The 26,115-nt window shown below is 38.0% G+C and overlaps 3 protein-coding genes across 8 annotated transcripts in view; 2 read left to right on the top strand and 1 right to left on the bottom strand.

Moving 5' to 3' along the window:
- Positions 1-6,639, top strand: part of LOC145686336 (uncharacterized) — an 88,841-nt gene extending 82,202 nt beyond the window's left edge. The window contains exon 3 of the mRNA XM_081759561.1: positions 5,345-6,639. Within this exon, the coding sequence (XP_081615687.1) occupies positions 5,345-5,407 (63 nt within the window). The 3' untranslated portion in view covers positions 5,408-6,639. The remainder of the gene's footprint in view (positions 1-5,344) is intronic.
- The window catches only part of LOC145686335 (52 kDa repressor of the inhibitor of the protein kinase-like), a 183,591-nt gene that overhangs the window by 18,000 nt on the left and 139,476 nt on the right, over positions 1-26,115 (top strand). The gene's annotated exons all lie outside the window — the stretch shown is intronic.
- LOC145686334 (lanC-like protein 3) overlaps positions 1-26,115 on the bottom strand; it is a 252,452-nt gene that overhangs the window by 158,467 nt on the left and 67,870 nt on the right. For both annotated transcript variants that reach the window (XM_081759553.1, XM_081759552.1), the window contains exon 2: positions 2,610-2,894. In XM_081759553.1, coding sequence (XP_081615679.1) covers positions 2,610-2,894 — 285 coding nt within the window. The remainder of the gene's footprint in view (positions 1-2,609; positions 2,895-26,115) is intronic.

The raw sequence follows: 26,115 nt of genomic DNA, 5'->3' as shown, positions 1-26,115 counted from the left end.
AATTTGAGTCATAAGGAAAAGTAAATGATGAGACGGTTTATTAGCTATGTTGTAAATACAGTTCTGTAAAGATCTGCTTAAAAAGTCAATGAAGGACGATGTTATTCCCACAAAAGGGAAACTTACCAGTCAACACAAGCACTATATAACTGGATCTACAGTTTAACGTGGGACAAACCACATGGGCGAAACTGATAATCGAAACAGGATTACAAATTGTTCATTCTTCGCCTTTAAATTAATTCCTGTTTATAAAACAGTCGTTAAGGTTGTTTCCAAATGCACAGTATACCGACGACTCAACACGAATGGTTTATTCGCTCGAAAGCCTGCACTTTGCATTCCATTGACCAATGTCGACAGGAATAACGCCTGGTCTGCGTGAGGGTATCGAGAACACAGTAGACAATTAAACAGTAGTCCCAAGTGCTCTCCGGTTTAGCCTTCAGAGTGATTCGTATCGTGCCACCGTCTGGAAAGAACCAGTCACAGTGATACCATACTCGAAAGGCACTCGTATAGCGGTGGTGGGTCAAGATTTGGATAGGTGTACGTACACCCATTCATGTCTTGGACAGAGGAACTATAATAGGTAAGATATACCAGGATATCATTCTCCGAGAGTATGTCTAGCATTTTTGGTTACTGTGGCTTCTGCTTTCCTACTGATGGACAACAACCCTTGGCCACATCCAGCTGCCATCATGGAGGAATACCTGGATATGGAGGATATTCAGCAAATACCGTGACCTGTGAAATCGCCTGACAATCTAATTGAACACGCGTGAGATGCTTTCGGTCGATGTATTGCTGCAAGTCATCCACGCCTACAGACGCTTCCAAAGCTTCGATAGGTACTAGTGCAAGAATGGGATACTATACCCAAACAGATGCTCGATAACCTGATCCGGAGTATGCCAACACGTTGTCGTGCTTGCTTCAATGTGAGTGGACATCACATTCCAAATGGAAATCATTTTGTGAGTTCATACAAATGAAGTTTGGGCTAATATTTTGTTCACATCCTGTAAATGTGTCACATGTATTATTTTTCTTTTGGCTCATTTTTGGAATATAGATGCATTTGGATTATGTTGCTTTCTTTGAACATGTTCCAGTCGTTTTTCTTCACTTTTCTGAATTATCCTTAATATAGGAGAAAAAATATCTGTGCAAAGGGAATAACTGCTACAAATTTATCATAAAAGAAATTAACGTGAAGAACGATAACACATATTAATACACGGTTCAGTTAAATTCTAGTATTGATTTCTCGCACTTTCCCAAAATTTCAATAACTAAGTAAATATTCCCTGATCCACGACACCGCAAATAGTATAATTTATGATCAAGTTTAGAAAAATCGGTCTCCACAACCCTATAACCATCTACCGCTCTTCTTTTACTTCTGACAGGGAACAAAATTTCCTGTCGCCATTGGCGACTACAAGTTTAGAGCTGGTGACCAGTATTCAGTAGTAATGGTTTCTGCGTAAACTCACAGGGCTGCGCAGTTTGTTTCGCACGAAAATGATTGTGACTGAGTGAGAAAATAATCGTCACTGATATGAATTGTCCAATTCAAAATTGATTATCCTAAATCGAATTGTCTGGCTTTGAAATTTTATGCCCTGATGTAATGTCTTACTTTATCAAGCTGAAGGTTGGGGGGAAAGGGAATAAGGGGGACCTCTCATAATTTGTACGTGAGAGACTGGGTACCATCAGTTTTAGATTGGCGAGTGCGTTTGACTTTGAAATTTTACGCTCTACTATTGAAATACAATATAAGGTTACTTGGTTAATATAAATACTTATTATGAGTCAAACTTCTTGTATTTGGAATACAATAAAACATTAGAACCAAACAATAATTATATTTATGACATCTTTAATATCTGGGCATTCTGAATACATTTATAAACAAGAACAAGTTGATGTTGAGTTGATTTTTAGTTTAGCGTCCCTTTCAGCAGAGGGGCTATATGAGACGTGGACCTACTCATTAACGTGAAATCCGAACCACATGAGCTCCCGGCGGGAATCGAAGCCGGGGATATCACGCCAAAGGCGCGTAAAAAGTAAACATATAATTTGGTCTACTTCTTTTATTATTTACATTTACCAAACCTGATTTATTTTTCTTCTGTAGCATTTGAATTTTTAACTTAATTTGTTCTTCCTCTTCCAAAGCTTGAAGTTCTAACAACTTTCGGAGTTACTCAAGTCTCTTTATTTCTAAAGATAATTTATCTTTTTTCAGGCCTGTTCTTAACATCATTATTTCAAATCTATCTTGACTCTTTGAGGAGTTCTTCATATTTTTTGTGAGGAACTAATAAAATTCCTTGAAATATACTAGATTTCCTTTCGGCATATTTTGAAACGTTTTCCTGACTTTCACTGACTCATTTAATTTCCCGGACTTTCAAGGTTAGTGTGAATGCTGTGATAAGGCTTAATGTGCCCGTCCGATAAACCAGTAATAACTATGATGAGCTGACCAAACGTCTCAACTTAAAATCGCCTTTAGAGATTCACGCTATGAAATCGAATTTGGTTAGTTTTAGTGCCAATATTACATATGACATGAACAGTGAAATACTTACCTAAGTACTCTGTATCATAATAAGAGTACATCAAAGGAGCAGAACTATTTCTCCTCTGAGAATACTGCCTTCCAGATTGTATTATAGATGAACATATTTCAAAAATATCTTTCTGAGATATTATATCCTTTCCTCCAAACTTTCTCAACCACAGAACACCACACAAATATCCTGCTCTTCCAACAAAAAGTTCGTCACCACCACATCGTAAGAAATTAATAGGCTTACAGTTAGTTGCAGCATCTGCATACTTCTTGAGGTATTGATTTGCTTTATCACTGTCACCTGAAATTAAGAATTAATCCTTGTCACTCTTGTTTGTCCACTGAATTTTAACTTTTCTGTACAAATATCAAATATCAATCAATATACAGAAATATTAATCACTGCAACTATGACTTACAAGAATTGGCTTGTAAATATAAATAGTCAAGTATTATGCATGCTTCTTAGTTTATTGAATGTTAACTCAACAACCAAAAGAAATTATTTAACCGACATTGAAATACTCATGGACCCTCTTCATATTTATATTTTTTCTTTTTCTTTTAAGTACGGTAATCAACTACAAGAATACGAAAATGGCTCAAAACGAAAAGTCGGATGATCGGTTTCTTTGTCTCATCCTAAACCGCAAAAATTCATGACAGTCTATCAACAAATACCAATTCCAAAAATACTGACAATTTATCTTATAAAAGATAATCATAGAAATACGATATATACCCCAGCGTGTTAAAAGTAATTCTACCACTACAGTCAATAAGTTCGTGGACTGGATGCAGTTTGGCGCTAATGGTGTACTACAGCTGATAAGTAACGTCCTGAATGAAGCAGTGGAAGTTCGTCTCTCGACGTAGCAAGAGGCAGGTGTGTGCGTAGTGTAAACACATGTATTGTCTCTGCCGCGGCGGAGAAACGGGCAAATATCAAGTTCTGCCAAAAACTAGGAAAATCCGGTACAGAAACGTTGCAGATGATCAGACAAGTCTACGGTGACAACGCACTGGGCCGCAGTGCTGTGTTTAAGTGGCACCAATGGTTTGCGGAGGGGAGAAACAGTTTAGAGGATAATGAACGTACTGGTCGGCCAACAACAGTCCGAACTGAACGCAAATTATAAGAGGTTGCAATGGTGGTGCGCGCTAACCGTTCCCAGTTGGTAGACAACATCGCAGCAGTAGAACGGATCAGCCACGGTATGTGTTAGCAACGCATTCTGACCAACATGAAGAGCGGATGACTATTTGTGGTGACCTGATCAACATTTCTGACGCTGATGAAACGTTCCTGCGCCAAATAACAACCGGAGATAAAACAGGGTGTTTCCTGTACGATCTACAACTAACGAGGCAAGCAGCCACCTGGAAATCGTCATCCATCTCCGAGACAAGACGGGAAAGTGATGCTTGAACTGTTTTCAACTCACAGGGAACTGTCCACAACCTACAAGGAGCAACTATTAACAAGACTCGCTGCAAGAAGATCCTTCGCCGCCTATACGAGTCAATTCGACACAAACATCCTGAACTTTGGCACAGGAAGAACCGAATGTCGCTACACGACAATGTTCCTGCACATCGCTCTGTCCTTGTTCAGGAGCTGGCGAGACAGCAGATCACTGTTTTGCCACGTTCTACACACTCACCTGATCTCACACCATGTGATATTGATCTCTTCCCTTGGTGGGAAGCTAAGTTACATGGAAGTCGCTTTCATTCTCCCGAGATCATCACTATCACAAAGAATGCCCTACGAAAGATGTCTGCTGACGCCAATATTTTTTTGATATATTTTTAACGGCTCTTCGAACGTTGGCAAAAGTGCAGGCAATGTTGGCGTAAGGCATTGCTGCCAAAGGTGACTATTTTGAAGGTCAGTGTGGTGGATCTGTGTAAGTGTCTGTGTGCGTGGACGTTTACGCCATGATGATAATATCTGGAGTCTACTGACTGCCTATATTCTAGGTGCCAGTCCACTAATTTATTGACTGTACTAGTATAGTAGAATAGATACAGAGAGAGGTGTGAGGAGCCTGGGAAAAGGGTGTGAACATTAATAAACTGTTAAAAAAAAAAAAAAAAAGTGGCTGGTTGATTACGAAAATATCACAGAATATCTCAATTTTAAAGTTATAAAATTAATGAATTACAAAACTAACTTCCAAATATAACCTTCGATAAGGAAGGAAAAATTGATAAATTCTTTTTCTAGCACAATTTATTTATTTAAATTGAACAAAATATCAGAATGAACAAATCCTAGTTGGTGTAGCCAAATTGATATAAGCGTGTGTTTCTTCTTCTTAAAAAAAAAAAAAAATAATCTTGGATGTAGTCGTCAAATTGTTAAAAATTATTTATCGGGATAAAAAAACAATGGAAAACATACCAGGCAAATCCTGGCTTGGATTGTCAAATTGATATACTATTTTCTCAGAATGAACAGTTTCTCATTTCTAAAATTCAACAAACTATAGTTGTTTTGCCCAGCTAATTATTCCAGAATTCAATATTTATTCTCATTCTCCCATTATTATTATTTTAAGTTTCATATTCAACGCATTCTAACTCTTTCTCTATAGTTCTTACTAAAATAGCAACCGCTTGTGAAGAATCTACAAGGCATTATTTCATTATTATAGTAAACGTTCATAACACTGTAATTTAATTAATTTATAAGACTACATTAGACTGTTCCATTCCTATGTTATCGACCTTATTTATTGTTTTCAGGTAACAGAGTACAAAGAGGATTTAACATTATGGATAATATGGATAACAGTAAATATCATCTGATTGAAAAAAAATATATATATAATACTTAACAATATTCTTAAATGGTATTTTTATACGATCTCTGTTCGCTATATATACATATATATAATTTTCAGAATAAGAGGTTTGAAAAGTATTCTTTTCATCGTGAAATAAAAATTTGAACATGTTTACATTGCTTGTTTCCATTGAAAAGAATAAAGGAAAATAAAAAAAAATGTGTATTACTTCTCTGCTTGAAGTACCTCATTGCAGTAACATATGCAAGAAATTTTAATATATTCCAGACTGATCTAGGGTTTATTTATAATCTAATCATAAACACACACACACACACACACACAAAAAAAAAAAAAAAAAAGATTGGCACATTACAATTCTCCTCCTTCAACGACATTGCATCTCATGACTCCTCATGAACTTCAATTAACAATTGACCTGTCTCATTAAATATATATTGGTTCACATGAGCGAGAATACCCTCTCTATTACACTCCACAATCATACTCCTTCTCAATTTCATTATTATAAAGAAGTAGTGGCAGATATGAGGCATCACTATATGACTATAACATTGAATCGCTCAATTCAGCCACAGAACCAAATATGATGAAATAATGAAATATGTACAAATGAACATGCATGCACTAAAAAAAAAAAAAAAAAAAAAAAAAAAAAAAAAAAAAACGCGTATCACTTGTTGCGAGTAGAATTACAGAATTTCAACACAGATAACGTGCCAAAGAGAGAAAAGAAAAAAAATCCTATCCTTTTTATATAACAGATCAGTCTCTCATAAATAAGTAAGCGCAACAAGCTGATGCCGTAAGTGTATCTACAAATGAGGTAACTATTCCGTAATTAGATGTCATGAGCCAAATCCTAAAACAAATATGCTTAAGTTCCAGACTTTACTCTATTTCTGGACTTCTCATGCTTATACATAAGGTTTAAATTATTTCAGAAGAAAGAAACATAGAATTTGAAGTTATGCACAGTTGCGATAGCAACGGAAGTTATCCATGATCTGTATCATTGTTCTAGAAAAACTTTAACAGACTACATTAGTGGAGAGACAATTAGAGAATGGTTAAGGTGTGTGAAGCCGTACACAATTTAACCCAACATTTCTGTATCAACACACTATCAACACACAAATACAATACTAAACACTGTTACTCAAAGTTACTTCGGTAAAAATTATTATTATGATGGTAGCGTGGAAGTCGCCATCTTGATTTTAATAATTTCGAGTTTCTGACTGTCCAGAATAAAGAAAATTTGGGTTACCGGAGTTTCACAAACTTAAACATCGTTAGCAATCTCCTGACACCACCAAACTTTACTCCTCTTTATGGGGTGATTCCTGGTCGGGTTCTGATGCTGTTCACGATTTCTTGGTCCACCCCGCCAATTTCATAATGGACGAAGCAAACACTCAATAGTGACGACTAGATTCCCAAATAGGTTTGATAAATTTTTGATCGGAGCTTTATTTATATTTCTAAACGTAGCAGGGGTTGTTCCAAAAGCTAAAATTTATATAGGTTCGCCGAAATTATGCAATTTAGCAAATAATTTCAAAATTTAAGAACTCCGCGTCGTCACTTTGGTTTTCTTTTATAATGGTAGTTTTCTTCTCTCTTTCGTGTGCACTCTACATGCTTACTCGCACATTATGCATGATAATTCACATCACAAATAATAATAAATGTAAACATCATTCCCCGCTCAGATTTAAAGATTTGTATTACTATTATTGTCTATATATATATAAATCCTTAACTAAAATCTTTAACGTGTATAACAAATTTATTTATTATGCTCACTTAATCTCGCCATGTAACACGTGTCGATACTCTTCTCAAACAAAAGAGTAGCGTAATACTTGTAATAGTGCAAACAAGTGAAAAGCGGAAAAGAGAAGGAAACCCACAATCAATGCTAGTGACCAATCAAATACGTAATATTTAAAAGTAAGTAATTTCGTTGCGCCAATGATAATTATATTAATAAAATTCACGAATTTAGTTGAGTAAAACCTAAAGTATGTACGCAAATATATATTTCACATAACAGGGCAATTTACGTTAATATACATTTGTTATCATATGTCGTCATATTATAAAGTTAGGTCACGCATACTTCTAACGTACTAGTGCAGTGAGTAATTATATATGTTAAATTATAGTCTGTTGGGTTTAATTATATGATTACCGGTACGTAGTAATTAGTTAATAGGTTTTCTCTCCACTAATAAGGTCTGCAGATATACAATACGCGGGTCAATAATAGTCGCCAAACATAGAATATTCGTTACGTATCAGTACGAATTAATCAGTTACGAGTATTCAGTACGTTACGTATCGTATTAAATTAATTTAAGCCGGGGCCTAACTAGTTTCAAAAGACAATAACATAGCCTATGGCGCAGGTATAGAGTACACATACCAAGGGTATGGTGCAGATAAAGATTACGTAGGCCATCACTATAAAAATCGTAGCTATAATGAACATTTAAATATTAAGTACTATCGTTACACGGAACACGTATAATAACAGATTAAACGCAACTTAACACGTAAAAGACAAAGTGAAACCTAACACAACCTAAAATAAAAAATTTCAAACCCTGTGCAACTAAAATGCCAACAGAATGTATCGTTACCAATACGGTACGTTTCAAACGATATAGCATCCATTAACTACATAATATAGTGTACACTGTATCTGTATCACTGCAATGGGTCATTTGCCTTTTACACATAAATGAGCTTCCCTTAAGCATATTTTTAAACTATTAAATGGGAAAAGCAGAGGGCTGCAAACTTTCAAAGTTAAAATTTGGGGGGGGGGGGGATTAGCTAGGACCTGATTAAGTTGGAAATGAAATGAAATTAAGTTAAAGTTAAAAATTAAGTTAAAAATGAAATGAAATCTTTTAGTTTTACGTCCCATGGTTATGCTGGCTAGGCTAAAGGAGACTGTGATGATGAGAAAGGAATGAAATGAAGGAATGAAGAAAGTGGGAGGAAACGGGAGAACTCCGAGAATACCCACGCACATGGTAATTGTCCATCAAAAAGTTCACTTGGCGCGAGCTGGGATCGAACCAGGGACCCCATACACCAGAGGTGAACGCTCTACCACTGTGGAAATAGTTAAATTTGACACAATAAAAAGCAGTATTCAATGAATTCCAGCGGATGTTGTTGACACCGAGCTCAGAACAAAAATACCTCTATGAAATGTGCTACAGTATCCACTGCGGCACTGTTCCAGACAAGTTAGCTAAGAGATCAGCAGGACAAATGCACCATGCAAGATGGCTTACAGGGGCCAATATAATCCGACTGTATGTTTCTCTGATTGAACCATCAGAAAACATAAAAAGCCTCGTGAAAATAATCATGAGAGTGTATGCACTTGGTTGGCTTTGAATTAAATGGCATCCAAAATATGTGAAGGAACAACAAAGTTCTGGTATATTAACAAGTTATTAAGAGAATAATGTAAAAGAACCAAGGAAGTTATGAAAATGAAAAAGTACTAAGAAAGAATAGTTATTTTGCTCATCCTGAAAATATTCCTTCTACTTGACACTCAAGGAAGCAGTGTAGAACAAACGTAATTCAGCGAGACATTAAAGCAAGACAAATTACCTCTAGCGAACTAAGAAACTTAAAATTGCAACAGTCTCCATTTAGAAGCAGATGAATACTTGGAAAACTGAACCGATTACACCTTCTTCAATTCTGGGAAATAGAACAAATGAGGATCTTCAAGTTCCTGATAAGCCACTGCCAATGGATTCTACACACTGCCACAGTCAAGGCGTGGAACATGCTATGAATTTTGTGCTTCAAGCTGCCCAATCGAGAATAGGTTATAATAGACATAAACTTATTTTAAATGTTCAAATACTTCCTACATTTGACTGGAATGGTCAGTGGTATTAATGTATAAAGTGCTCCTGTACATATGTGCTCTCTCTGGTTCACTGGCAAGGTTCCACGCAAACGAAGAAATGAAAAAATATCAATGCCTTTAGTTTCATACCATATTCTACTACACTACATCTCTTATATTTAAGATTTATTACACATTTTAGGGTTAATACACTCTTTCCCCCAGAAAATTTCAGGATATTTCCAGGACACATCATCAACTTTCCAGGACTTCCACAAAGAAGGTATAATAGGATTGCAACTGTAGGTTCAAAACTCACAACAGTGAAATGAAAAGTGCAGTAGCATATGTAGTGAATATTAATGCAAGTGCAGTATTAATACACAAAGTAGTGTTTGTGTGTGCGCGCGTTGGTGAACCCGACAGTCTTTGTAGATCGATCGGCCTACACAGCAGCACTGTGAGCAATTTTTGCATATAGAGCATTTTTTAGTGGTTGCTCGAACTGTTATTTTTACTTTTAACGCGTGCAGGACCCTTATACTCCCCCCCCCCCCGCGAGTTCTTTTGACTCCGCTCGTTTATACGGATACAGCCGGTTGTGTGTGTTGCCAATCAAGTATTTGTTGAAACGTTAAAGAAAATTAGCAGCTATAGCAGAGGAACTATTCACAGTAAGAACTCGGATATGAATATTACGTAAAAATAACCCTATGCCTAAAATGTTTTTTATTAGAAGTGAGGGGTGTCTATCTAAAAATAAATATATATATATAAAATTGAAAATCACTATGTTTGTGACTCTAAATCTGCTGAACCGCCTGACCGATCTCGATTAAATCTGTAACATGGATGAGGTTCGAGGCTGGGCTGGTTTTAGGCTATTCACTGTGATACAAGAACTGAGGGATAGGGGAGGGGGAGTGGGTATAAAAAATAAATAAAACTTAATAACTCCCGAACCACTCAACCGAACTTGATCAAATTTTCAACATAGATGAGGTTCAGGCCTGGGATCGTTTCTATGATTTAAATTTGACGGAACAACGTAGGGGAGGAGGAGATATATATATAAAAATCAATTTATATAAGACTGAAAGTGACTATTTTTGTAACTTAATAAATCTTGAACTATCCGACCGATCTCAATCAACTTTTCATCGTACACGAGGTTCGGATCTGGAAACGTTTTTGTAATTTCACTTTAACGGTAGATCCTAGGGGAGGGGGAGGGGAGGGGAAAGTATGAATAAAAATTAATAAAACTAATAACTTTTGAATCCCCAACCAATCTCGATCAAATTTTCAAAATGTATGAGGGTCGGGCCTTGGGTGTTTATCGTTTCACTATGACGAGCCAGCATAGGGGAGGGGGATATATACAGGGTGGGCCATTTTAATTAATCCACGGAAATATCTGAAAAATGATAAAACATAGAAGAAATTTTTGAAGTACACGTTATATATTGCTAAGGGGGAAAACCAATTCCGCCAAAAGTACCCCTCCCCGCCCCCCGTAAATGGGGGTAACGGGGGGTAACTTTGAAATGTCAAATGGGAACATGGGTCGAGTAATACCTCGTTCGAAAGGTCTTGGAAAACTAAGTAACGCTGTATCAAAAGATGTTTCATATTGTGCACCAGTTTCAAAATGGCCGCCATAATATGGTTCGGAAACTCCAGTACCCGTAGTATGAAAACCATGGAAGGTAAATGAATGGAACAAAATTGAAATACGTAAATATCATAGGACATATCGAATGATGTAATCCCTGTGATCCCAGTGGCCTCCCTGAAGGGGTCTTGTGGGCTAACTTCAAAATTTCAATGTCCGACCGGACAACGGTTCGGGCGTACGCTTGACCTACCCAATGCTGTTTGGAAGGCAGACTTCATGCATAGAGAATTGGTGCACTAAGTTAACGCGGATGGCCACAGTTACATTTTGATTAACTATTAGCATTCATGTCATATTGTGAGCTTGAGGGACGAAACGGTGTGTACGTATATCCCCGAAACGCTTTCTGAATAACCAGCACGCATTGCATAATAGTTTCTCTTTTTTTAGTCACTACAGCGTCATCCTTACAAACAAATGTTTCAACCACACCAAACCTATTTGTAAGGTTAGCCTTAATTTACGAATTAAAGTAGAGTTCTCGTTTGAACTTTCACTTTACTTTCCACCCCACTCACATACAGAGCGCAGGGAGAGATTATTTTTCAGGACTTGGATTTCTCTCTATACATTATGGCAATTTTACTCTAATATTTTTATCTCTGTTCTATTATTCTCGAGCCTTGGAACGCCTCCGTGGTTTTCCTATTTAATTTTCGTTATTTTCATTTATGTCTAACCGTATTCATACTATGGGCACTAGACGTTTTCTTAGACACAGTCACCATGTCTTTGCGATCATTTTGAAAACGGCCTTTGTCGAAAATTTTCTTGCAGAAGGTGTTTGATATTAATTTGTCTATGTAACGTGATGCTACTCGCTTCAAGCTGCTATTTGAAATTTTCAAGTTGGCCCCGGATACCTTTCAGTTGGCCCTTGGAGCCACCCCGACAACACCTCTCGATGTGTCTTACGTCAGTTAGCTACTCCAGTTTTTCTTTTGTTGATTTATCTCCAATCGCTTTCATACTACGGGTACTAAACCTTTTCTCTGACACGGATACTATGTTTCGGCGGCCTTTTGAGAACACTGCCATTTCACATCAATCGTTTTCTCCTGCAATATGTTAGATTGTGCAAGATTTACCGAACGAGGTACCACTCGACTCATGTTACTATTTGAAATTTTGAAGTTAGCCCCCAAGACTCCTTTAGGGAAGCCACTGGGATCACAGGGACCACACTGTTCGATATGCCCTATGATATTTACGTATTTCAATTTTGTTCCATTCATTTACCTTCCATGGTTTTCATGGTTCCATGGTACTGGAGTTTCCGAACAATATTATGGCGGCCATTTTGAAACCGGTGCAAAATATGGAACATCTTTTGGTACAGTGTTACTCAGTTTTCCAAGACCTTTCGAACGAGGTATTACTCGACCCATGTTCCCATTCGACATTTCAAAGTTACCCCCCGTTACCCCCATTTAGGGGGGGCGGGGAGAGGTACTTTTGGCGGAATTGGGTTTCCCCCTTAGCGATATATAACGTGTACTTGAAACATTTCTTCTATGTTTTATCATTTTTCAGATATTTCCGTGGATTAATTAAAATGGCCCACCCTGTATATATATATATAAAATAAAAATGGCTGGCTTTGTGACTTCATCACTCTTGAAAAACTCGACCGATCTCAATCAAATTTTCAACATGTATGAGGTTCGGATCTGGAAACATTTTTGTAATTTCAGCTTTAACGGTAGATAATAGGGGAGGGGGACGTATGAATAAAGACTAATAAAACTAATAACTTTTGAACCACCCAGCCGATCTCGATCAAATTTTCAACATGTATTAGGTTCGGGCCTTGGGTGTTTTCTATCGTTTCACTATGACGAGCCAGCATAGGGAAGGGGAAGGGGGAGATATATGTAAAAGAAATAAAATAAAAATGGCTGCCTTTGTGATTTCATCACTCGTGAACCACCCGACCGATCTCAATCAAATTTTCAACATACATGAGTTCGAGGCAGGGATTACTTTAGGCTACTCACTTTGACGATGCAAATTAGGGGACGGGGAGGATGGGGGGAAATTTATAATTTATTAAAATGACCAAGATTAGTGTTGAATCCATAGTTTTCGGAGTCGATGAGAGAAACAGCGACACTTCTGATGCTATTTCAATCCAAGTTCAGCCCTGATCGTTGGGAGGGGGAGGGTATAACGTAGTGGAGGGGAATAAACATTAAAAATGATCGGAAATGACTAATATTAGTGTCGAATCCATAATTTTAGGATTAGCTTAGATTAACAGTGTCAATTTGGATGTCCTGTGCAGCAGCACGGTTGAGGGGGAGTTATATATATTAATGATCGAAAATGACCAATATTAGTGTCTCATCCATAGTTTTCGGGATCATTCAGATGAACAGTGACATTTCCGATCCGGTTTAAATCCAAAATCAGCCCCACAAGTTGAAGGAGGGGGATATATATATATATATATATATATATATATATATATATATATATATATATATAATGGTCGAAAATGGCCAATATCAGTGTCGAATTTTAGTTTGCTGGGTCGCTTAGATGAACAGTGATACTTTCGATCCCGTTTATATTCAAATTCAAACCTTGAACTTGGGGTAGGGGGAGGGAGAGGTTTAAAAATGAACGAAAATGACGGATATTAGTGCTGAATCCACATTTTTTGGGGTCGCTGAGATGAACGGTGACACTTCCGATGACATGAGCCGCAACATGGGGAAGGGTGATATAATGATCGAAAATGACCGATATTAGTGTTGAATCTATAGTTTTTGGAATCGTCGAGATGAACAGTGACACTTCTTATGCTGTTGAAATCCAAATGCAGCAGCGCATCTTTGATAGAGGGGGAAAGGGAAATACATAAAACGGATGAAAAAAACATATTGGTGTCGAATTCACTCGCTGAGACGACCGGTGACCTCCGATGCCGTGCCGCGCAACATGGAAGAGGAGGAGGGGTAGATATATAAAAATGGTCAAAATTTTCCGATATTAGTGTCTGATTCGTAGTTTTTAGGGTCGCTGAGATGAAGAATGACACTTCCGATTCCGTTTTAAACCAAATTCAGCCCCGTAACTTGGGAGAGGGGGAGTTAATAAAATGATCGAAAACGATTAATATTAGTGTCGAATACATCGTTTTCGGGGTCGCTGAGATGATCAATGATCTTACCGATGCCGTTTAATTCGATGCCATTAAAAACGAAAACAGCATATTTCACGGTACTAAACACATAAGACACGGAATTGTGCATTTAAATTTTCATTTCACCCAGCGAAGCGGGTGAATATATGCTAGTAAAACTTCATAACTTGGAACCACCGAACCGATCTTATTCAAATTTTCAACGTGGATCTAGTTCGGACGTGGGATGACTTTTATCCTCTTAGTTTGACGATGCAATGTCGGGAGGGGGAAAGGGATATTATATATACGAGGGCTGTCTAAAACGTATCCGACCTTTGGCCAGAAAAATAGTTGCGAATACCTGACAGATTTGGGACCTTAATCCCCTTCAAAGTAGGCCCCTTGTGCTTCCACACACTTAGCCCACCGATCCTTCCACTGCTGGAAACACCGCTGGAAGTCTTCTTTTGGAATGTTGTTCAGCTCCGTCGTCGTGTTCCGCATTATGTCTTCTCTACTCTCAAAACGGGATCCCTTCAGAGGCGTCTTCAATTTTGGAAACAACCAGAAGTCACAAGGAGCCAGGTCTGGAGAGTAGGGAGGTTGGCGAACGGTTGTAATTCCATGTTTGGCTAAGAACGTGTGGATCAATTGGGATGAATGTGCTGGGGCGTTGTCATGATGGACGTGCCAGTTCTTCGCTGTCCACATGTCTGGTCTTTTGCGCTGGACTGCGTCACGGAGTCGCCTGAGAACATCTTGATAGTACTCCTTTGTCACTGTTTGTCCTTCCGGTGCGTACTCGTGATGCACAATTCCACGGGCATCGAAGAAAACAGTCAGCAACACCTTGATTTTGCTTCGCACCTGCCGCGCTTTCTTCGGCCTTGAAGAATCGGGATGCTTCCATTGAGACGATTGTTGTTTTGTTTCTGGGTCGTACCCGTACACCCATGACTCATCTCCAGTTATCACGGAATTCAGATACCCAGGATCAGTGTTGGTGGTGTCCAGAAGGTCCTGTGCAACGTCAAAACGGGTGTCTTTTTGTTCCTGAGACAACAACTTGGGTACAAATTTAGCAGCCACTCGTTTCATGTTCAAATCGTCACGCAAAATTGCATGTGCAGAATCTTTACTCACTCCAACATCTTCTACAATCTCCCGCACTGTCAAACGGCGATCTGCCATCACCAAATTTCGCACCCGCTCAACAACAGCTGCATTCTGAGCAGTTTGGGGCCTGCCGCTACGCTGCTCACTCTCGACTGATGTGCGGCCATCTTTGAATCGGTTGAACCATTGTTTAATTTGTGTTACACCCATCGCATCTTCTCCAAACACCTGCTGAATCTTACGAATTGTTTGGCTTTGAGAATCACCCAGCCTTTGACAGAATTTGATGCAGTATCTTTGCTCAATTCGTTCAGTCATCTTGCGAGAAACACTAAATCCGACGAACACTACCAACAGCACCTCACTTCGCGACCACCAGCTCACGACTGGCACACGCGAACGCGGTGAAAAAATTCAAGCATGCGCATTAAGGTTCCTCCTTCCACCGTGCACGGTGGCGCCGCCTGAGAATCACTACTTTGCGTGGAAAAAATTAAGGTCGGATACTTTTTAGACAGGCCTCGTATATTGGGTGGATCAGACCACCAGGCTTAGGCATTTTTCTCAGCTTGTAGTGCACGTAGACACTGGAAACGAAAAAAATGTCTGACCAAATGGTACACGAAGAATCAAATGGTGATACTTCCATATCCAGTGGCGTAGCGGGAATACACCAACGGGGATCAACTCCAAAATTTTTAATGGAAACTGGTATCAATTTCGGTTTCTTTAAAAGTAATATTGAAAAAGAAGAACTTCTACGGGAAACACTTTTCGTTAAATTCTACGGTTTGGGATCTACGTCTGTTATTTGTTGAATTGCTGCTATCAGACCACCCGGTAAACTCATTTTTCTGTTCGTAGTGCTAGTAGACACTTCAAACAAAAAATGAATGACTAAATCGTATGTGAAGAATAAAATGGTGATACTTCCATATCTAGTGGTGTAGCGGGAATACAACAACGGGATCAACTCCAAAATTTTTAATGGAAACTGGTATCAATTTCGACTTCTTTGGAAGTATTACTGATAAAGAAACAACTTTTACGGGAAACTCTTTTTGTCATATTCTACGGTTTGGGGTCTACTTATGTTATTTGATGTTGAATTGCCACTATCAGACCACCCATCTCAGGCATTTTTCTCTGTCCGTAGGGCACGCAGACATTTCAAACAAACAAAAAAAAACTGCATGACCAAATCGTATGTGAAGAATCATATGGTCATGCTTCTATATCAAGTGATGTAGCGGGGATACATCCACGGGGGTCAACTCCAAAATTTTAAATTGAAACTGGTATCAATTTCGATTTCTTTGGAAGTATTATTGAAATAGAAATAACTTTAACGGGAAACACTTTTTGTTAAATTCTGCGGTTCGGGATCTACGTCTGTTATTTGAAGTTGAATTGCTACTATCAGTCCACCCGGCACAGGCATTTTTCTGTTTGTAGTGCACGTAGACACTTCAAAAAAACTGAATGACCAAATCTTATGTGAAGAATCAAACGGTGCTGCTTCTATATCCAGTGGCGTAGGGGGAACACCTCTACGGGATCGACTAGAAAATTTCAAATGTAAAGTTGTATCAATTTCGATTTCTTTGGAAATACTATTGAATAAGAAAAGTTTTACATGAAACGCCTTTCGTTAAATTCTACAGCTTAGCATAGTCTGTTCTTTTTCATGGAATTGTTACTATCTGACCATACGTCCGAGGCATTTTCCTCGGCTTCTGGTGCACGTAGACACTTTACACAAGAAACTGAATGACTAAACTATATGTGAAGAATGAAATGGTGATGCTTTCATATTCAGTGGCGTAGCGGAATACCTATACGGTCTGTCATCTCCAAAATTTCAAATGTGGAGTTTCATTTTTAATTTTTTGGAAGTATTGTTGAAAAAGAAATCTGTCTTATTTCTGTTGACATCTGTCTTACTAGTTGTTGGTTGAATTGTAACTACAGAACAACAGTTCTGCTTGGCAATGACTCCAAAAGAACACAAAATAACTCACGTTCTATCAAATATTCTGCTCGTGAAAACTCTTTACAGCATTTAGTATCAAACGTTGCGACATATTTCGTGCACGTATCAACGAAAACAATATTACAGGACAGTACTTAGTTTAAATTCCGGTGTCGAAACCAATTTAAAACAGAGAAACAAGGAAAAACTCTCTTTGATTTTAAGAAAACTACTTATGAAACAAATTTGGATGTAAAGTCAGAGCAATAAAAGATCCAAGAAATCTAAAGTTTCATTCAGACTTATGAAACTCCTGCCACTCTGCCGAGCTTCTTAGAAGTTTTAATTAACTTATGTATAGACTACATTTTAATTGAAATCACTTTTCGGAACTCATTGCACAAATAATTTTTCAGGAATAGTACAAATAAACAAACTGAGGATAAATAAATAAGGTGAACAGCAAATTCCGAACATTCTTACCAAAATATCGCACTTGGACCAAAATTACTCACAATAAAGGTTCAAAGCATCGTCCAGCACGTGCGATGCACATGCGAATGTGTATCGGGACATTGTTGACTTCTTTTAACACTTAGTTTGCACTTACAAGTAGACCTCACCACTTCGCCGTTGCGTTAGCAAAAGGAAACAACTACTGTCCTAGAGTAGGGTTGAATATATGATATTGACAAAAATTTTAGCTGCTAATGAGCACTAGAAATATGGGAAAACGAAATAGAAACATGAATGTGGAAAAGCCATCTACAATATAATTTGATAGTTGCAAGACCGATATTTTTTCGAAATAGAGGGACAATAGTTATGACTTCAGCTATGTAAATCGAGTTAGGAGGAATGTTTTTATGGCATTCCAGATCTTGGCCGCCATCTTGAAATCCGCTATATTGAATCGACGTCAACTTTTTCAAATGGAAAGAGAGCCGTGTGAGGTATCAAACAACAATGATTTTTTCCACCCAATCTCATATACTAATTAGTTTGTCCATATCCAGCACGGTTTACAACTTACAGTTCTTTCAATGTTGAAAAATTCGTTGTTTGTAACAGATAACTATAGTGACAATGAATATAGCTCCAGAGATAGCATTCTTACTGGACAAAATTACGGCAATTCAAAAAATACAAGTCCTCAGCATTCATAAAACGGTCAAAACAGAATTTTGCAGAGTACCATGAGCACCTAATAAAAAATGAAGCGTCACAAATATCACAAAAGTTAATGCCGGAAATATTGAAAGCGTGCTTCTTCGGCACTTCGAACCATTCGATCGGCTCATCAATATATACTGATTTACAAAATGCTTATTCAATCATTCCTGTGAAGCGAGGAGACTGAAATTGATTGTACACAAGGGAATGCAGAGTGACAATAGTATCTCTGTCATGCAGTTTTGAATGGAAATGTTCGTCCTTTATTGCATAATCACATATAGTACGCCAATGTTTTGTATTGTCTTAAAAAAATACATTGAAAGGTTGAAATATGCCGGTGGTACCTTTTGGAATTTGTCACACTTCCACTGATTTCCCAGGTGGAGCTATTGTACTTCGCACCTCTTCATTATTAAATAATTCTCAGGTATCCAGCATAAGTGAATTCCTGCTCCCTGTATTCGACAAATAGCAATTCACATATCATTCCGCTTCCACACTAGCTTCTTGATTGTTTATCTCATGATGTGCCTCCTCTAGAATATCCAGAGTGTATTCCATTTCGAATTCCAATTCTTCATCCGCTAGGAATCTAATTATGTAATCTGCGATTACTCTTTCCTGTTCTTATATATTTGTTTCATTGTGCTTGAACCGTAATGTCTGTAACTGCTGCAGGAGGTACATAGCAATGTTTGCCTTATTTAACGCCATGGTGTGTCGTTTTTTTGTCTAGAATTGTTGCCTGCACACTAGGGTGGGCCGAAAACGGCCGAAAAAATTTTTTTTAGAAAACTAAGATTGAGTACCGTGCAAAAGTTGTAAAATGTTATATTATGTTTCCTCACCAAAATAGAGCCGAATTAAAATATATTTAACCGGGCCCCGGGGGCCCGAAAGAACGCTAATTTTGAAAAAAAAAAGAAGCGACCAATGAAAATATTATTTAAATATATTTTAAAAAGTTAAGTTTGAGTACCGTGCAAAAGTTGTATAATATTATGTTATGTTTCTTCACCAAACTAGAGCCGGATAAAAAGATATTTAACCGGGCCCCCAATAAACGTTAATTAAAAAAAAAAAAATAGTTTCGAGCAGTGAAATATTGAAATATTTTTTTTTTTTTTAAAGTTAAGTTTGAGTACCATGCAAAAGTATAATGTTATGTTTCTTCACCAAAATAGAGCCGGATAAAAAGATATTTAACCGGGCCCCTGGGGCCCGAACGAACAGTAATTTTGAAAAAAAAAAAAAAAAAAAAAGTAGCGATCAATGAAAATATTATAAAAATATATTTTTAGAAAGTTAAGTTTCAGTACCGTGCAAAAGTTGTATAATGTTATGTTTCTTCACAGAAACAGAGCCGGAAAAAAAAGTTATTTAACCAGGCCCCAGGGGCCCTAAAGAACGCTTATTTTTTAAAAAAAAGATAGTTGTAAAAAGTGAAAATATTATTGAAATATATTTTTTAGAAAGTTAAGTTTGAGCACCGTGCAAAATTTATAATGTCATGTTTCCTCGCCAAAACAGAACCGGATGAAAATATATTAAACCGCGCCCCGGGAGCCCGAAAGAACGTTAATGCTGAAAAATATGGTTGTGAGTAGTGAAAACATTATTGAAATATTTGTTTTCAGAAAATTAAGTTTGAGTACCGTGCAAAAGTTGTATAATGCTATGTTTCTTCCCCAAAACAGGCAGATAAAAATATTTCACCAGGACCTGCGGGTCCGAAAAGTGTTATTTTTTTTAAATATATACCATTATTTTAAGTATGTATAGAAAATTGTTTAAAATTCTTAATATTTTAACTTGACCCCAGGATTTTAAATGTTCTGATCTGATGTGCAGCTCTTCGTCTGATTGGTGTTTAGTAGATATAATAGTACGGACACGAATACATAAGGTAAGACTGAAAAATTGACCAACAAACACCAAACCAGCCCAGAGCTCACCACGTGGAGATGGCAACACAGCGAGTTCCTCCCACCCACCTTCCTCTTACTTAAAGCTCCTTAGTTGAATCTTGGAACAAAATATTGAGATTTATGTTCGAAGCTTGGTAGATGCTTTCGTGCTTCCAGTTTTGCGCGAATATAACCGTCTCGTGCAACACTACCGCGTACTTCTAAAGAAGGTTCTGTTACTACCTTTACACACCTCTCCAAGGCCTGTGTGTGGAAGGGGAACGTGACAAACTGTGGAACCTCCTTTTCCACAATCATTTTGGTTAATTCTTCTGTTGATACGTTAGCCAAAATTGGAGTTTTCGTTCCTATTACTTCTGATCAATCGGTCAAATCGATATAATCCGCATATTCTTCAATGCTTTGCCTACTGCAATTGTCAATTAGAACTTTAGTTTGGTATTTTCGGCCATCAAAATAGACCCTTAAAATTAGTAGCTTTACACTGTAGACGGTTTCTTTTTTCTCTTTCTTTTTTCTTTTTTTGCTAGTTTCCTATGGATTCTGGTTTTATCTACTACCTTGTCTTGGTTAGTTTTGTTCAGTAAATTAATATCTTCTAAAACAGCGGATACAATTTTAGCAGCCGACTTATTCGAGACACCTGTTAAATCTTTGGCGGTACTCATTTGTTTAGGGCTCACTATTGTTTATTTAGGTTTACTTTAAATTTTATTCTCTAAACGATAGTTCCATGCGAACTCTTCATCGTCTGAATTCGGGGTGGAAGCACTTAATGTATGTTCCAAGTGCGTGATTGAGGCTAACGATTGTAACCCTCTTGTATTTGGTACCGCAGCATCATAATCGATCTGTGTGTCATACTTTCTTTTGAGCCTATGGGTTTCTGCTTTATCTACATTGCAACTCGTCATTTGTCTCTGATTTCTCTGATCTAATATGAGCTCCCACGGCGGTATTTAATTTGATTTATCACACTTACAAGTTACTCTATCGCTGCATTTGCAAGAGAAAATATCAAATAACTTCTGAGCACCGTTCTTAAATTTCTTTAATTTGGCTCTTAATGGAGGTATCTTATTTCTTAACGGGGTTAATGATCGTTTTGCATTTTGACTTGTAAAGACAATACAGGAAGAGAGGCTCGCAGCCATATCGTTTCTAGTTTATTTGAATTCAGCAATGTAAGCGCCGCCTTCGGAAAGCCAGTGTTGTGCATTTTGCATCCAGATGCGAAAAAGTTATATTCTCTTAAAGTTTGAGAGTTCTGAGCTGGGCTCAACACGAAGGTTTTTCGTGGTTAATATGGTAGTTATGAAAGTTAGTTAAGGTCTCGATAGCTACTTGCGTATATTAAAACCATGTATTTCATGTTTTATGTATTAATAGTATTGTCTGGAAAAATGTTCTTATTACCTAAAATCATTTTATTTCAACAAAAAATTAGGAACTTTAGGGCCTCGGGGGCCCGGTTAAATATTGTTTTAAAATCAACATATTTGACATGGCTTCATTTTGTACCAATACACAACTTTTGATAACTACTCAATCCTGAATATCTGAAAAAAAATTCGGCCCACCCTACTGCACACACTCTCCCTAACACACATACGCACGCACCTCACAGAATTACAGGCTTAATGCAATAAACGAAATAACTATTTCTCAAACACTTCCAAATTCACGGGTAGAACTAACAGTGAGAATAATATATTTCTTGCACTTGTCTCCTTACAAAGAGTTTGTCGCTGCAGAATGGTACACGATGCACGTAAGCTTCTACCTTATATCGTAGCTGCTACGACTAGGAATGCCATTGGCAACCAATATTGCTATTCTCTTCATCGTGCTGCCCCAACTGCTTATAGTTTCAGTTTGAATCTACAAACGCAACACGAAGTGGCGAGGTAGAGACCTGCACGGGCCGAATTTTTCGGCCCGAGCCCAATCCGGCCCGAACGTACCTAGGCCCGGCCCAGCCCGGGCCCGAAAAGTTTTGGAGATTTTCGGCCCGAGCCCGGCCCGGCCCGATAAGTTTTTTAAAATTCTTGGCCCAGGCCCGGCCCGGGCCCGATAAATTTCAAAAGTTTTTGGCCCGATCCCGGCCCGATAATTTTTTTAAAAAAATAGCTCGAGTCCCAATCTTTCTCGAAATTTAGTACTAAATTCGACCTAACCCTCAGAAACATTTTCTAAACTCTGGTTCACAACCTGACGCTTGCCTCCCGAATGGTACCATTGCCTCCTAGAACTTTGCCTGTCACCGAGAGAACAAAAACTCCATTCCCTGTAACAAAAATCTAACTTAATTGATTTTTAGCATAAGGTGAAGATGGCAATATTGTTTAGCGACAGGCAAAACATTCCCACCCCTTCTTGTTATATTTTGAGTTCAATGAAGGTCAAGGTCAGAGCTCAATTTACCGCATAATGCCTGCAATCCTCTATAGTGAAAGTGGAGCCGCTAAGCAACACAAACTGTAAATTGCTATTGCATTCTTTGTAACATTTTTCACAGACACACTTCTTCAACGTTTGGCTTTATTTCAATTATCGTTTAACGAAAGTCAATAATTATTAAAGAATTGCAATTGATTTGCTCCAGCCCGGCTCGACCTGAAGAGAAATCAGTGTCGGCCAGCCCAAGCCCGGCCCGGCCTAAAGAAATAGCAGAGTCGGCCCGCCCAAGCCCGGCCCGTGCAGGTCTCTATGGCGAGGTCAGAATCACTTTATGAATGCTGAGGACTTTCATTTCTTGCATTGCCGTAATTTTGTTCTGTAAGAATGCTGTCTCTGGAGCTATGTTCATTGCCACTGTAGTTATCTGTTATATGCTACAAACAACGAGTTTTTCAACATTGAAAGAACTGTAAGTCGCAAACCGTTCTAGATATGAACAAACTAATTAGTGTATGAGATTGGGTGGAAAAAATCATTGTTGTTTGATACCTCACATGGAACTCTTTCCATTTGAAAAAATTGACGTCGATCCAATATGGCGGCCACGATCTGGAATGCCATAAAAACATCCCTCCTAACTCGGTTTACATAGTTGAAGTCATAACTATTGTCCCTCTATCTATTTCAAAAAAAATATCGGTCTTGCAACTATCAAATTATATTGTAGATGGCTTTCCCACATTCATGTTTGTATTTCGTTTTCCCATATTTCTAGTGCTCATTAGCAGCTAAAATTTTTGTCAATATCTTATATTCAACCCTACTCTAGGGCAGTAGTTGTTTCCTTTTGCTAACGCAACGGCGAAGTGGTGAGGTCTACTTCTTAGTTCATGGCAGCCATTAAGGATCCTCTCCATTATATCCTCCCATGTAGTAGGACAATTTTGGTAAACCAGGTCTTTGATACATCCCCAAAAGAAAAAGTCGAGCAGAGTCAAGTCCGGAGATCGAGCTGGCCAGGAAACAGGCCTCCTCTTCCGATCCACCTGTTTGGGAATAAACGTGCAACAGTTTGTCTGGCAACTTTTGCAAAATGAGCAGGGCAACCGTCTTGCAGCCACAACATTTCACGACTTGCAAGTGGGACATGTTTCAAGAGCACACAAAGAAAATCTGACAAAAAATTTGCTTACCCTACCCTTGTTATGGTATTCTCGAAGAAATAGAGATCAATTATTTTTCCTCCCGCTATACCACACCAAACATTTAGACTCCAGGTGTGTTGATTATGAACTTCATATACTCAGTAAGGAATCAAACTGGACCAATAGTGTGCGTTGTGTATGCTGACATCTCCTTGAAGATTGCTTCATCCGTCCACAGAATGTCCTGGTGAAAACATGGGTTTCCTGGCACTCATCCACTGACAAAACTCTAGACGGATATGTAAATATTGTTCTCGGAGTTGCTGATTCAGATGAACATGGTCAAGTTGGAGCACTTTGTTGAGCAGAATCCTCCAAACCGTCATGTTGCTTATTGCAGCATCCCTGGCGAATCGTCTTGTCGAGATTTGGGATCCACATGGCCTACAGCAAGCATGCCTGGAGACAGTTTATCCTGAACACGGCGTCTGATCTGCTGACGCTTTTTGTGTTCAGGTTAGGACGTGCCCAGTCCTCTGCACACCAAGTGGCAAGCGACGAAGTACTTGCATTGACTGCCCAACACGATTGGGAAACCGTTGACCATATAATCGCGCAGCCTCGCGATAATTGTGCCGACTTCACTCAACACTATTAACATATCAAAAGCTATGATATTTGAAAACATCGTTTGGGTTCCCTCGTTTGGGAAATCAACAAACATTCAACAGTTTATCTTGCAACTACTGTAATCAGCAGAATATGTTTGTATAAGTAATTTGCATATCAAATTTTTGCTTTAAAATATGAATATTTAATCATTTAATTAGTACGATTTTAAGATTAATTTTATTGAATTTACATTAGTAGCAGGGAAAGCAGAATTAATGAGTGTATTTTCTTGAGTATAAATATTGTTTTGTATAATATAGTTAATTATGAAAATGACATCAGGACATCATAGGATCCAGGGAACGACGAGAGATAGATATTATTTGAATACTATAATATAGAAGGACATGGGATTTGAAGGATTTGAGAACGCTAGTATTTGTTTTTCGTTGAGACAGCGAAGCTCAGAAAAAAAAAGTATAAGAAAGCAAGCATCGACGCTATGCCTTTGTGCAAGCGAAGCTTGGGTGTTTACAGTTACACACTGTATCCATCTAGTTTTGGAATAGCAACCGAGAAGTTTCAAAATTCTATATAAGAAGAGATAGGCACAAGCTTATAGTGTCTTATATGTTAGGAAGTTACCCTGATCGATTGGAGACACCGAGTCGGAAAAGACAATGTCTCTCCAGCACATGAAAATCTAGCGTGTCCGTGACAAATTGGAGATACAATAGAGTGTGATTTCTGCTGACTCCTCCCACATTTAGCGTTCTACATAGAGTTGGCGTCGCGTCACCTCAACGAACTTCAGCTTGGCCGTCGAGCCATGAAAATTTGAAATTTTAAAGTAGTCACCCTGGTTGTCGATGTAGGCTATCTAGAACTCACGACAGATGTCTCTGTAGTTCAATGTTTTAGCTTCTGCTTCCATAGTTTGTTCTGCTACTAGAGTATGTTTAGTTATGTATATATACATATAAACTTTCTGGATGATTCCGAATCATTTACATATTTTAGATCGTTGACATGTTTGGAAAAAAGTATTGGCTTGTAATAATATAGGTCTGGAGCCTGGTTGATGGTTTTGAGAGGTGACATATGTGAAAACACAAACCAAAGTTTTTTTTCCTCCACCTATAATATTAGTACTGGGAGCAAGGAAGGGATGCTCGCCAGAAAAATAATCCTTTTATTTCATGTTTAACGTCATGACAGCACCTGAGAGGCTGTGTACAGTTTAATTAATGTGTGTAATCTGTTTAGGTTAACTAAATTACTTTGAAAAACATTTTAAAAGTCAAGAAACTTTAATGAAAACAGCGTTCATCGCTATAATCCCAAACGTAGTTTGGGTTGCCTGTCGCTAGGTGGCAGCACAAGTCAAGACCAAGGTCGGAGTGCAAGTGAAAGTGAAAATATTGCAAATTTTTGTTTCTTTTAAATTTTCAGATAGAATACATTAAAGTGTGGTTAAGTGATTAGTTTCAATTTCCAGCTCATCTAACGATCTTTATGATGAACATAGTGAAATAATATACTTTACATCGTGTGAGCTATAATGTGACAAAAATCATGCAAAAGTGCATAAACTTGGAAAAAGTAGGTCACGTGCAGCGTGCCTGTGAGGGTGAGAACTACCCTACACCTATTTTTGGAAGTT

The sequence above is a fragment of the Thermobia domestica genome, chromosome 5, assembly GCF_964235325.1.
Source record: "Thermobia domestica chromosome 5, izTheDome1.hap1.1, whole genome shotgun sequence".
NCBI classification, from domain to species: domain Eukaryota; kingdom Metazoa; phylum Arthropoda; class Insecta; order Zygentoma; family Lepismatidae; genus Thermobia; species Thermobia domestica.
The sequence above is the reverse complement of the archived record's forward strand: the minus strand, read 5'-3'. Positions and strand labels throughout refer to the sequence as shown.